This window comes from Dermacentor silvarum, chromosome 7 (assembly GCF_013339745.2).
Source record: "Dermacentor silvarum isolate Dsil-2018 chromosome 7, BIME_Dsil_1.4, whole genome shotgun sequence".
NCBI lineage: Eukaryota > Metazoa > Arthropoda > Arachnida > Ixodida > Ixodidae > Dermacentor > Dermacentor silvarum.
In genome coordinates this window covers 25,497,643-25,511,963 of record NC_051160.1, presented here as the reverse complement: position 1 = coordinate 25,511,963, position 14,321 = coordinate 25,497,643, and the positions used below count along the sequence as shown (strand labels likewise).

Genomic DNA, 14,321 nt, shown 5'->3' with positions numbered 1-14,321 from the left:
CGTCCCCTAATCTTAAACCTCTCTATTATTAAGGCAAACTGGGAGGGCTTGCTCCTGTAAGGAAGTAGTTTAACTCACTCCAACTACCCGATCCACCGGAAATTGTTGCGTTCCCTCCTCCATATCCACTGCCATGACCTAAAGAAAAAAAAATAACGAATTATGGAGGTCCAACGCACATTTTGGAATTTATGTAAAGCGATGCGTTCCAGTGAACCAGTGGATGAAACGCCATACATTTCGCCCATTTTATTCCGGTGTCTTTGGTGCACCGTAAAGTGGCGCACACGCACCCGCTGTCGCGCATCGATGCTGCGCAATGTAAAAACCTTTACATTCCTTTAAATTTCTTCATTTATACGTTTACATTTTAAGTGTATCACCCCCTTCTTGGCCAATTCCCTGATGTTGGTGCGTGCCATAGCATGGAAGTCATCTTATGGCAGAGAGCTGGGTTTGTGAGATCACTCATAGCTGCATTCCCGAGCTTGGGAAGGGGAGAGAAAATTTCAGGGTAATAGAAAACAATATAGAGAGGACGCTGGTTGCCAAGTGTCTTCAACTTTCGAAATTATTATCATAATCTACACGTGGCAGTCATCTCAACAGCTAGTTGCCGTTGGTGTACGTGCGATTGTGGCTCAACGGTTAGAGCATTGTGCAGGCGGGCCAGGTTCAATCCCAGCATTGGGCACGTAATACAAATGTCTTTTTTTTAAGTATGAGCTATTTTGCAAGACATCAGCAGCAGCAGCCACGCTTCGGAAACTCCGGGAGGGTTGGTAAAGAATGCTTCGATTTAATGTACTTTATTTCCGTAGTACCTGATAACTATGATGTTATGCCGAATTTTAGAATACGGGCTTTGATGACGTCTGCGAATAGTTGCTCCTAAAGCCTGTATTATTCATTCGTAGAACCAGGATTTCTTGACAAAAGGCTGTACGTTACAGAAGGAGTTGTAGAGGTCGCTGAGTTCGCCTTAGCGGCGCACAAGGCGTACTATAGCGATGGAAAGAAACGCGAACAGCGGAGCGCGTGGCCGAAACATAACTGAAGGTATAGTGCGCGCCGCCCAGTCATCACCATTGACAGGCGCGCATGTCCGGTTTGATTGCACTGTGCGATGATGCACCCCCTACATTGCGATATTTTTGTTTCTGTTAGTACAGTCTGCGCTGTCATCATTACTGCGCCGTCACGTTTTCTCGTTTTGAAATAAAAGAGAACCGGAATAGGAAACGAAAATAATGCAATATAGGGGGTGCATCATCGCACAGCGCAATCAAACCAGACATACGCGTCTGTGAATGGTGATGACTGGACGGCGCGCACTATACCTTCAGTTATGCTTCGGCCACGCGCTCCGCTGTTCGCGTGTCTTTCCATCGCGATAGTATGTAATATATAAGCTGCCATATCACGTTGTTCTTTTTACTTATCATAAATCGACCGCTTTCACAAATGGATCGAAGGAAACACACGTTGACGAATCTTTCCACCTGCACGTAAATTTAACCAAGGATAAAATGGTTTGTATCCTCTGTACAGTATCCTGTGAAAGTATCCTCTGTGCAGTCAAAAGCTGCGAGTCATCAAATTTTGTGCATACGAAATAGAATCTCCATGAAACGTGGTGCTCCATCGTAGGGTCTATTTGAGCACAGCCGACTTCAGAGTAACTCACCCGAATATCCTCCTCCAGCACTTCCTCCGAATCCTGCTTCAGCTCCACCTCCGAAGCCACCTCCCCCTAAGGCAATACAAGGAAACGGAACTTCAGTACATTTCTTTTTGCATTGACGAATTCATTAGACAACGGAGAAGCCGCTATCAATGCAGAGGCATTTCAATTTGCTATGATAGCCAAGGCTGTGCACCACAATCTTTTAAGCGGGTGTAACTTCTTTTGGCGTATTTAACTTTAATTCAGGAGCTATCGTGCTCTCCTGTGTAGTATGTTCCGAGTTTATGTGCCCAAAACTGAGTGAACGTAATCGATCTGGGAATACAAGAAATTGCCCCAACACAAAGGAGTTAGTATCACTTTTTTTCTTTTTGAGAATTGCTTTCCTGAGTGGACATGTGTCTTGGAGTGTCATCCCGAGCTACTACCGCGCACCGAGATATCGCCATAGGGCTCTGCCATCGAGGCCATGCTGCGGCGAATAAGCGACGCCCTGCAGCTGCTACTCCCATGGCTTAACTAGGGCAGTGACGATAATAGGTGTTAAAATTACGCAAGCTATAGACAGTCTCATCGCTACTCAGCAGTAACCTCCACCTCCGCCCGTGAATATGCATACGTTGTGAAATGTACATGTATGCTTTGCTCAGAAACAGTATACAGCGCAGCTATCGTCCTCATCAACTTCACCATACCATCCTCTTTCCTCTTCACATCGTATCTTTCTTCCACTCCCAAACCCCTTCCTCAGCGCTAGATCAGCAGGCGAGACGCACTTCGCTCAGGTCGACCTCTCCACTTTTCTGCCATTAAAGATCTTACTCTTCTTTCGGAGTTAAACCAACGAACACCCAACCCTGAAATGTACGCGATAACTAAATTGTAACAAATGCTGGCACCAATAAGTTGTAGTACGGTAGTTAAGTCTTCGCTTCCATTTTAATGTACTGGTGGAAACTGAGTGATAAAATGAATTTGCATTTCTATAGTGCACCGGAGGCTAGTGCTTCAGTTTTTATTAGCGAAGCTGTTCTAGGTCTACCCTTCGCCGTTTGTCCGTGCGGCGGTGTCACGCAGGTCACGGGACCAGGAGAGGATGAGAGCCGCGCCGTGGGAGGGCAGGTCACGTGACCAGCAAAGGAGGAGAGGTGCGCTGGGGGAGGAGGCGACCAATGAGAGGCCACACTGGGCGGGAGGAGGAGAGGCGATGGGTATAAGAGAAGGTGTTTCTGTGTGGCCCGCTCTTTCGGATAACGAACGCGCATCACAGATGGGCCGCCGTTCAGCAGTCAACAGTTTCAAGACTTCATCAGTAAGATTGGGTCAAACCATGTTCGATCAAGTCCGTACCATCCTCGCTCGAATGGCATGGCCGAGCGAGCAGTGCAGGAGGCTAAAAAGCTCCTAAACAAGTATCGCTTTGGCTCTGTTGACTTCTGTGCCGCCTTGTTAGAGTGGCGGAACTCTCCGCGTGACGATTGTTTAAAGTCCCCTTCGCAGCGGCTCATGGGACGGCTGACCAGGACCCTTCTACCGGTTCCGGCTACTCACCTGCAGCCTCGGACGGTACAACCAAAGGACGTCCAGCAGCGACTGCTAGACATCCGTTGGAAGCAACGGACCTACTACAACAGGGGTACCAAGCCTCTACCTGAGCTACCACTGGGCGCCAGGGTCACTGTGTATAACGTGCCCTCGGGAACATGGTCGCCCGCTACAATAATCCAAAGAGGTGACAGCCCGCGCTCCTACATACTTAAAGGCGAATATGGACGACAGTTCCAGCGGACGAGAGAACATCTCAGGCCATCCTACACACCCATCGGGCAAGATGCAGTGGCACCTGTCCCTCCAGTCACCGGGACGCCTGAGTCTCCTACGCAACAACCGGTCCGAAGAAGCCATCGAACGCGTCAGTCCACCAACAAGATACCCTGAGCCAGAACTTCATTAAACTTCGGGCACTGGCTCAATAAAAAAAAAAAGGGAGATGTGACGTAGCGATAACGCTGTGCAAAGCCATGCACACGCTCAAGTGCAGCAACATACGCCCCCTTTGCTCGGGGCTATATAATCTACGGCTTTCTGGAATAAACGTTCTTTCCCACACCCGCACCCGTCTCGAGCGTGCTACACGGGACCAGAAGAGGAGAGCCGCGCCGGGGAAGGGCAGGTCACGTGACCAGCAGAGAAGGAGATGTGCGCTGGGGGAGGAGGCGACCAATGAGAGGCCACACTGGGCGGGAGGAGGAGAGGCGATGGGTATAAGAGAAGGTGTTTCTGTGCGGTCCCGCCCTTTCGGATAACGAACGCGCATCACAGATGGGCTGCGATGCCACTATGGGAAGACCTGCTGTAGTGCGTACTACTGAGGAAGAGGCTGCCTACCGCGAGCATCGGCGAGAAATGGCTCGTGAATGGGCTCGTTGCTTGCTCTCATGATTGGCGCGCAAAAAAGGAGGCGGCGCAACTTGCACGCAAAAAAAAAGCACGCCAAAAGACAGAGAGAAACAATACGCGAAAAAAACAAAAAACAATTGCCGCGTATCTGCGTGCTTCGCTGCAAATGTCGTCACGATAGTCTTCTGCCGGCCGTACTACATGAGTGCTGGTCTGATCCGCGGCCACCCGTGATGCTGTTCTCGTACCATTTCCGTCCTGGCATGATAAATGCAATGGAGGTTTGTTTGAACAGATTTCATTTTACCGCATTATTTCATCAAGCGGCCATTTATGTTTTGCCCTGCCTCAGACAGCGCTTCCTTTATGTTGAATCGGCCGCATCTGGCTGGCATTGATAAAATTGAGGAGGCGCTGCATGAGACATGGACGCCATCTGGCAATACATCGGGAAACATGAGCTTGTGCAGAGGGTTTCCTTCCTCCATGGCAGAGGGCGCTCGTTGGCGCGCAGTCGGGGAACGTCGTTCGTCGGCGCGCATAGCATGGCATTTTCAGCGCAGCTTAAGAAACTAGGGTCTTTAGAGTTACGTATCTATGTATTTTCTATTAAAGGAACACACCTCCTAATACTTACCTAGTGATGTTGCGCCTCAGATATGCGTAATATTTACTTTGTGATCGATAACGTTCACAAGTATGAACAGCCGTACCAGTTTAAGTAGTGTGGGCGGTAAGCAAGTGGTCCAACTTTGGCCGGGTGGCTGAATCGGGTGACAGACAGACAAACAGACAGACAGACAGACAGACAGACAGACAGACAGACAGACAGACAGACAGACCAAATTTTCAGCGTTTAAGTTCCCCAAGAAAGACTATCGTCTTTAAAACACAGTGAGAGAACCGCAAATATGTAGCAGCACCAAAGAGGCAACGTGCAGAGTGGCTGCCGACACCGTCCGCGTTCACCTCTAACGCGCGCGGTGTCCGTGACTGCAGCCGATGCCTCTGGTAGCGGCTCGGCAGGTTTCGACCAGAGAACTGGACCCTCGTTGAGTAACGTCGGAAGTCGCTGCCTCTTCTCGCCCCGCAACGCTTCAATATAAGTTCCTGTGGTGGATCTGTGTTTACTTGTGTTTACGGAATTCCATCACGTGCAACACATGCACATATGTAACACTCGTAACACTCGGTGTAACTAACACAGCTTCGCTGTTCGGCCATCTTCACGCAATGGAAGGGTGGCAAATTTTTTTTTCAATAGTCCCAGTTTTCACATCAATCTTGAAAATAAAGTGACAACAAATGCAGCATTTCTTTGAGCACACCTTTCGTAAAACCGTGATCTCTTTCTCACCTGAAGTTCCTCCCCAGCTTACGCCTCCGAGCCCTGTTCCACCGCTACCACTGACACCACCAGATCCTACGGAGTGGAAAGTTTTGAACATTGCGCGTTGAGAAAATTATTTGCGTAAAACCCTGATGCAAGACGCATAATGCGAGCTCTGCATTGCACTTGAGTGAGACAGAAAAAAGAAATGTCATCAAATTGTAGACAACGGTGAAATGAACGCGAAATTGCACAGAACCTTAAGATGACGACGACACCTCGTTGTTGTGTGTAGCTTTAAAAACTATAAAAATGTATGCTATTGAACGCAATTTGTCGCTAAAGTCCACTAGGAAATGGCGACGTATTGAAGGACGATGCATTGTGAGCGGTGCCAAAGAAAACGGCTCTTCTATAGCAAAAAAAAAAAAAAAAAAAAAAAAAAAAAAAAAAAAACGAAAGAAAGATACGAATAACCTTGCACTCGGCCGCGCAACGCTTTAAACAGCTGGGCGATCGTAGCCCAGCATTTTCCGGAAGTTCGCGCGAACTTTTCATCTTATTACTCATGATGATGATAATTTCTTTTCGCGCATCTGGAACTTAAGGCCGTCACTGCGCGTTGCATAGCGCAGCTTGCAACACCGACACCGCGTTCCCATGCCGACACCGCGTTCCAGGAGACCCGCTCTGTGAATGCGTCTCTCTCTCTCTCTCGCTCTCATAGCGCGCAAAACCACTTCACCTCGCAGAACACGAGCGTACGAACGCGCCAGCTGTGGACGAAGACGACGACGCTCGAACGCAATCATATGGTTCGCATAAATGCATGTTCTGCAAGCGTTGCTGTGTGGTTGCGACGCTCGCTTTGGGAGCGGGGGTTCGTGGGCTCGAATACCGCCTCGGCAAGAAAGTTTATTTTCTTTCATTTCTTGGTAGTTTCTAGATACGCACCACAAATTACGGCTGGCTTGAACAGCTTCGCTGTTAAAAAAAGAAAAAAAAATCAGAGAAAACCTTAATGTCCAATCGAACGTCGCTGAGTGGTCCTTCGAATTATGAACTCCTCGCGAGCGCGCTGAGGCACTTGGCGAGTTTTGATTTGTCCTCCCCGAGGCGCAATTAGAACGCAGGCGAGAGCTTGCGCGTACAAGGAACGAGCGGACAACGCAGGCTTCCGGGAGCGATAGCGAGGGTTACGTGGCGTCGCGGCGGTGTCCTCTCCCCTCACGCAAGCACTTGGCGCGCTATCGTGGCAGCAGGTGTTGCCTTTCGCCCGCTCTGCTCCGTGGAGGCACGCTCGTGACGTGGCGTCGCAGCCAATGGGAATTTAGGTGCCGTTTCGCTGCTACAGACGCCGGCATTTCGCTCAAGCGCCATTTGATGCTTTCGCATGAATAAGCAAAACAAAGCGAACTCAAAACAGGATAATTATGCTAACATAGCAAACCGCAGTGTTGCACAGAGCAGGTAGACAGCTTAAGGTCCGGAAACAATAACCAGCAACCTCACTCACGTGACGACGAAACAAACCCCCAAATTTCCGCGACATCGGAGGCCAAGACCCCGCAAGAACACGCAAAACTTTCCTGCTCCTGAGAAACGCTTCTCTGCCGCCTTAGCAGGAAGACCTGTGCCCGTGTTCACAAAAAGCTCTAACATCCCACTGGTAATCCTGCTGCTGGGCATATTATTGGCGAATGCAGCTAGCCAATCACAAAGTACTCTTACGAACCAAAAGGCTTGCGAGTTTAGCATCAGGTTTTGCTTTCTTCTTTGAGCGTATTATGTAACAGTCAATTTAATTTATGAGCGAAAAAGAACGTTCATTCGATCTTTTTTTCATCATTCGGGGCTTGGTGCAGCATACGCGCTGGTTTTTCTTTGTGTAAAATATTGTGCTTTGCGATTCATCTGTTTATTTGTGGCCGCTAATGAGGATGTTTATGATATGCTTTTATAGTGTCCAAGACCTATATGAAGAAGCAAGACTGAAGTGCAAGCAATTAAAGCGAAGCTTCCTTTTTTTTTTTTGCGAGCCCTCCCGGACTTCGCTGACCGTGGCTGTCAGGGTGCTGCTGGTGTCTTTGAGAATAACTCGCACTTAAAAAAATGGAAATAGGTGTCCGATTGTGGGATCCAACCTCCGCCCTCCCGCACAGCAGCACTATGATCTAACCATTGGGCCACAGTCGCACGTATAATTATATCGTGCCAACGCCAACTGGCTGTTTGTGGTGATCGCCGCGTGTTGCTGACGGTGAAAAAGATTTCCATGCTATGGCAGATATACCCATACAAATTTCCGAGAATCAAGAAACAGGTCTACCGCCGAAATGGGACAGCCACGTTTAATTATCACCCAGCGCACTGTAGCATTTTTTGGTCGAGTCTATCAAAGGTTATCTGGTTTTGACCAACTTTCGATATACGTATACCTATATTCGATATACGGTATACCTTCACACTTCCAAACAATGCCATTGATGTAATGAGGTGATAAATTATGCTCACTTAGATATTTCGACAGTTTAGCGAACATGTGCACAAAATCATTCATTCATTAAATTTTTACTCAAGGGAACACTTTGTTTCCGCTCCCAGAAGTTTGTCGACGTTAAGATTTACGCTAATACTAAGGCAACAGGGAGCGTCTCCTGTAAGGAGGTTGTTTAACGTATCCAGACTACCCGATTCGCCTAAAATCGTTGCGTTCCTTCCTGCATAGCCACTGCCGTGGCCTAAAAAAAAAGCATTATGGAGCTCTAACGCACAATTAGAAATTTGTATGAAGCGCCGCTTTCCAGTGAACTTTGGATGAACCGCTATACATTTGCCTATTTTTATTCGGGTGTTTTTGGTGCACCGGAAACTAGCACACACGCACCTCCTGTGGCACACCAATGCTATGCAATGTAAGAACCCTTATATTCCTTTGCATTTCTTCATTTTTACGTTTATATTTTAAGTGTATCACCCTCTTCTTGGCCAATCCCTCATTTTTGGTGCGTGCCATAGCATGGAAGTGATTTTATGTCAGAGAGCCGGGCTCATTAGACCACTCATAGCTGCATTACCGAGCTTAGAAAGGTAAGAGACAATTTCAAATAGTAAAAGAGAACAAAATTGAGAGGACGCTGGTTGTCAGCTGTCCTCAGCTTTCCAAATTATCGTCATAATCTATACGTGGCGATCACCTCAATAGCTATAGTAGGCGTTGACACGATAGAAGCGATTGTGGCCTAATGGATAGGGCATTTATGTTGGGGGCCAGGTTCAATCCCAGCATCGGGCACGTAATTGAAACGTTTTTGTTAAGTATGAGCTCTTTTGCAAGACATCAGTAGCAGCAGCAGCAGCCACCGAGCCAGCAGTCCACGCTTTGGAAAGTCGGGGAGGCTTCGGAAAGAAAGCTTCGATTAAATGTACTTTACTTTCGTAATATCTGATATGTGTAATCTTATGCGGAAGTTTAGAATACCGGATTTGGTCACATCTACGAATAGTTGCTCCTAAAGCCTGTATTATTCATTCGTAGATGCAGGATTTCTTGCCAAAAGATGTACATTACGGAAATAGTTGTAGAGGTCACCGAGTTCGCTTTAGCGACGGCACAAGGCGTACATAACTATGAGCTGCCATATCACGTTGTTCTTTTTACTTATCATAAATCGACAGCTTTCACAAATGGATCGAAGGAAACACACGTTGACGAATCTTTCCACCTGCACGTAAATTTAACCAAGGATAAAATGGTTTGTATCCTCTGTGCAGTATCCTGTGAAAGTATCCTCTGTGCAGTCAAGAGCTGCGAGTTATCAAATTTTGTGCATACGAAATAGAATCTCCATGAAACGTGGTGTTCCATCGTAGGGTCTATTTGAGCACAGCCGACTTTAGAGTAACTCACCCGAATATCCTCCTCCAGCACTTCCTCCGAACCCTGCTTCAGCTCCACCTCCGAGGGCACCGCCCCCTAAGGTAACACAATAAAACGGAACTTCAGTACATTGCTTTTGGAATTGACGAATTCATTAGGCAACGGAGAAGCCGATGTCAATGCAGGGATATTTCAATTCGCTATGATAACCAAGGCTGTGCAAACAATCTTTTAAGTGGGTGTAACTGCCTTGTGGCCTACTTAATTTGAATTCAGGAGCTATCGTATTATTTTTTAGAATTGCTTTCCTGAGCGCACGCGCACGCACGCGCACGCACGCGCACACACGCACGCACGCACGCACGCACACGCACACGCACACGCACACGCACACGCACACGCACACACACACACACACACACACACACACACACACACACACACACACACACACACACACACACACACACACACACACTTACGCGCGCACGATTACTTGCTTTCCTGCGAACATAGAAGTTCCTCTCACCTAAACCACCCGATCCACTCAATCCCCATCCTCCTCCACTGCCTGCACTTCCTCCGACAGAACCTAAAGGAGAAAGAGAATATTTTTCAGATGACCCACAAGCAAGGCATGTTAGGTATCGTGTTTAACGAATAGATCATTGGGCGAATATGTTTAACGGTGTATAAAAACTTATTTGTTGGTAAAATGCCGCGTTCAAGCCATCCAGAAAACCAAATTGCCAGTAAACCTATTGTGATCGAAAACTACAGTGACAGGCTTAAGTATCTAACATTTAAATCGCTAAAAATTGCTTCGTTATCTAAAAAGCACTTCTTTCCAGATTACGGGAGATTATACCAAATATATGCGCCAGTGCTGATCGAAGTCCTATAGTGAATGAAATGATCAGCTCATAAATTTTGTTAGCATGCTGCGAGGAAGGCTTTTGATGCGTTATCATTGACAAGGATATCGCTCCCAGCTAAATCCTTCGTTTGGAGCATTGTCAATTGAGAACGCAGGGACCATCAGTATTGCAACAGTAAAGCTTCTTTCATCAACATTTGTATCTCAAATAGGTGAGGCACACTAGACGTTTCCCACTCCGTTGTCCTGCTTTCAAGACGTTGCAGTTGCATTCGCTACAGCGCTTGAGCTCCCTTGAACACTTCACCCTTGACGCACCGGCGTCTGGTGCCACAGAATGCATTTCGGAAACTCAGTCGATGCTATTGGTACACTTTACAGGAAAGTATCGGCCATTGTGTTATATCGTAAGCCCTTCAGTGCACAGACAACGTGTTTGTAATTGGTTTTGAACACTTCCATAACGTCAGCAAGAATTATACAATTTTAAGCAAAAGCGACAGTTTACAGAACGCTTGTCATCAAAACCTTGAGAACACAAACTTTTACTGCAACTTAGAAGCGTGACAGAGTGGACTAGTTGGTGACCTTTTATAGGGCTTGGGTAGCAACGTAAGTTTAGGAATGGAGGAAGAGGTAACATGAGACAAGAATGTTTGTCCTCGTGGCATGTTACATTAGCGTTGGTCCTGCACTTGCGTTGTTACCCAAACATGCTAACGTTATGTCAGGGCTCGTCTAGGTATTGGACACTCTGCATACTCAGTATTCATACTGGAAGCAGCGACACTTATACACTCGGTGTTCATACAAAAGCAAGATTTCAGTCTAACCTCTGACTGCACACTCTCCATGGTATCAGTTCTCGCTGCGAAGACAAATTTTCAAAACAGTGCCTTAGGCTAAGAGGTGTTTTATCGGTGGCACGTCAATATTGTGATAGGTATTACAAAAATGTAATAATTATCTTCTCCTTGCAAACATTCCCGCAGTGAAGCTAAAGAAAGCTTAAATAAAGGAATGGGTTGGCCTTTGTATGTGTTTTCTTTTCTCACTTTATTTCGTGCAGCATCCTTTGTTTCTGTTGTTCATGCAACACCCTTTTGTTGTTTCGTGCAGCACCCTTTGTTTTCTAATTGTTCTCGCCGTTCTTGTGCATGTTTTTGTAATGTTAGGGCAGAAGCCTTTTTGTTTTGCTTGCAATGGTCTCCCCATAATTTCCTTGTGAATGTCTCTAAAGTAACTGTCGCTGCTACTGCCACTCCATGGGGGCCAATATTCACAAAAAGTTGTTACAGTAGACTTGTTTGTTTTCAGGAAACATGGCCAATGAATGGCGAACAGCACTTTGTGCGTGTAGCCCTGTATCTTAGTACTTATTGAAACTTGGCTCGCTATAGACCAGAATTTTTATGGCACTAGCACCTAGCGACATTATGTTTCTCAAGGAGCACACCGGCAGTCAGCCTCAGGCAACCGGAAGTTGAGGTTTCTCCGACACCATCAGAATAATAAAAACCCATCTAAAAGGAGGTAATGGTTCGGTTAGGAGTTTTATAGGATAGACATGATTTAGGGCATAAGTTTAGTTAAGCAAAGGCCCAATTACCCACCAGGTCTCTCATTATTATGATGATTAACTATCATAATTAGCACTGGCTCGGGCGTCGTCGTCTTCTTCCGCAGCTGGCTCGTTGGCGCCCCACGGCGCAACCGCGCGAATTAACGCGCTCGTGCCACTGCTCGCGCGTCATTCGTCGTCGTCTTCTTCCACAGCTGGCTCCGTTGCCGCTCATCATTCCAGCGTAGAAATTCACTTCTCTTCTGTCGTCATAATGGGGAGGCCGCGTTTATGGATGTATGAGCAATTGCTCAAGGGGGAATGTAGTCATTCATTGTTCGTGTCCTAACGCGCCCTCCGCCGGTGCTTTAAGACACGTCGTCAGTTGCTCCTTTGGGTGTGGTAGAAGAAGGACATGTGTTAACCTAAGGTCTAGGGGCTAGCGCCATTAAATACATTTAAAGGGAACACTAAGATCGCATAAAATGTTTTCACTATCGTGTCTGCGTTCAAAGTAAGCGGGCCATGCAGGTACTGCGAGCCGCGCATGCAACAAGTACATGCTGAGGAGTATCCCTCTCACTCATTTTCCTTTTCCCTCAGTGCCCAGAAGATAGGTGCCCTCTAAGAACGCTTAAAATTGTGGTCTATAGTTTTTAAAAGATTGTAGAGATTGAGTCAAGGTTATTAAATATTGTTGGTGTTGCCACGTAAACAAAACAAAATGGGTCGCAGCACATGTGGCTGGTACCCGCAAGTCGTAACCAGATGTTTACCAATATCCCTGAAAATTATGCCACCGGTGCATTGTAGCCGTACAAACCTAGCAATCTGAAATTTTCAGAGTAAGCAACAGGCTTGAGAAGAAGCTTTAAAGACGGCGCAACGCGTGGTGGAACACAAAATGACAGGGGTCACTTTATAAGACGTACGGTATGGACGCGCGATGAAACGGGTGCAGCTGATACTGTAGTTGGCACTAAAACGAACAGTTGGGCAAGTAATGAAATACAGAGTAACAGAACGGGTTCCGCATGAAGCGATATACGCGGTCGATTATAGCAGTAGATTAGGTGGTGTTACGTGATCAGGTAATTCGATAGTATAGGATGGAGTCGCATGACGCAATAAATCTGCAAACGAAGATCACTGGGGAGAGTCTATGCTATCGCTATGTAGTCGACATAGAAGAGGTGCATGATGATCATTGTGCCTATTGTGTTTAGATTGACCTTAGAGTTGTAATACGCAACTGCCCAATGCGCACCTGCCCCAAGCTGTAATATTTCACACCTGCCTGCGCACCTGCCCTGCACCTGCGCACCTGCCCAATATTTCACAGCTACATTAATTAAAACTAGTAATAATTCTTCGCAATTATAAAGCGCTGCTAGATCTACTCACCGGCACTACCTGAGGATCCCGACCATGATCCGCCCACGCCGCCAGAGCCGGCAGAGCCGCCAAGGACGCCTGCGCCGTAGCCTTCAATAAAAATAAAAATAAACAAATAAAGACTTGATCACGTGCGCTATATAGAAGGCATCTTAGGTATAGCACTTTGGTGCACTCATCAGGAACAAAGAAAATGTTTTAGCGGCAAAAATACTGCCGATACATAGTATTGATTCTAATAAGCGTATGCCTGGCTGCTGCAATTACGTGACAGAGGTGCGGACGGTATAGCGATAGCTTTAGAAAGAAACTAGAAGGCTGCTATGGTGGTTCATGAGGGAGTGCATTGCGGCACACAGGAAGCTTCGGCAGGCCTAGGGTGACGAAAAATGAGAGAAAAAGTAATATTTTACTCATTTTGTTACTATTAGTGCCGAATTTACTCATCGAGTATACGACCTTTCATTTGCATCTAGGCGAGCAAGTTTTGGAGCGACGTTCATTAGAACTAACTGGCAATATGCGCTTCACAAAAGTCGTGGCAACCGCACTCACCTGAACCACCCGATCCGCCAGTGCCAACCGCACCGCCGTATCCACTACCACCATAACCTGATTCAAGAAAAAAAAAAGAGGTGATGTGTTGCTTACGCCGGAAACACGAATACATGCTCTTTAGCGAACACTGAACGGACACGGAAGTGATCTCGATGCGCAAGAGAGAGAGAGAGAGTGAGAAAAACCAAATACAGGAGCAGGTGACGTCACAGTGTTTAGCCGTTTTCCGGACCCCATCAGTCCACTCATTTGCCTGCAGCAATGCGATAATGTAAGGAGTGCTCTTGTCCGTGCTTTCTGAGCCTTTGCAGAATCGTATGTTGGGCCTCTTTCTCGCTCGTACCCTTCACACATCGCGAATAGGATCAAATTTCGGGCTTCGCTGTCGGCCGCAGGCGTGCTAGATACAGTTAAGCTCGGTGAATGCTGATGTGTTTTCTGCGCCATAGCACGATTTTTTTTCAAATGCGTGCGCACTGGGTACTGCGGCGCTGTGACGAAAATACTCAATAATCCTGGGTGATAAATTAATCGTTTTGGAGCAGCCTCGCGTCATCATCATCATCATCAGCCTCGGGTACTGTCTTCCTAAATCATTTTCATTGAGTCGTTTATAACATCTGTGGAGTAGAA

The 14,321-nt window shown here is 46.9% G+C and overlaps 1 protein-coding gene across 33 annotated transcripts in view; it reads right to left on the bottom strand.

Annotated features, from left to right (window-relative positions):
• The window catches only part of LOC119457755 (uncharacterized), an 81,581-nt gene that overhangs the window by 5,381 nt on the left and 61,879 nt on the right, over positions 1-14,321 (bottom strand). For 25 of the 33 annotated variants that reach the window (XM_049670408.1, XM_049670409.1, XM_049670421.1 and 22 more), the window contains 6 exons: positions 13,140-13,220; positions 9,827-9,889; positions 9,328-9,393; positions 5,445-5,510; positions 1,688-1,753; positions 79-138 (listed from right to left, as the gene is read on the bottom strand). In XM_049670408.1, coding sequence (XP_049526365.1) covers positions 79-138; positions 1,688-1,753; positions 5,445-5,510; positions 9,328-9,393; positions 9,827-9,889; positions 13,140-13,220 — 402 coding nt within the window. Of the gene's footprint in view, positions 1-78; positions 139-1,687; positions 1,754-5,444; positions 5,511-9,327; positions 9,394-9,826; positions 9,890-13,139; positions 13,221-13,685; positions 13,743-14,321 lie in introns of all 33 variants that reach the window. The other 8 variants (XM_049670416.1, XM_049670415.1, XM_049670418.1 and 5 more) reach the window with 1 other exon arrangement.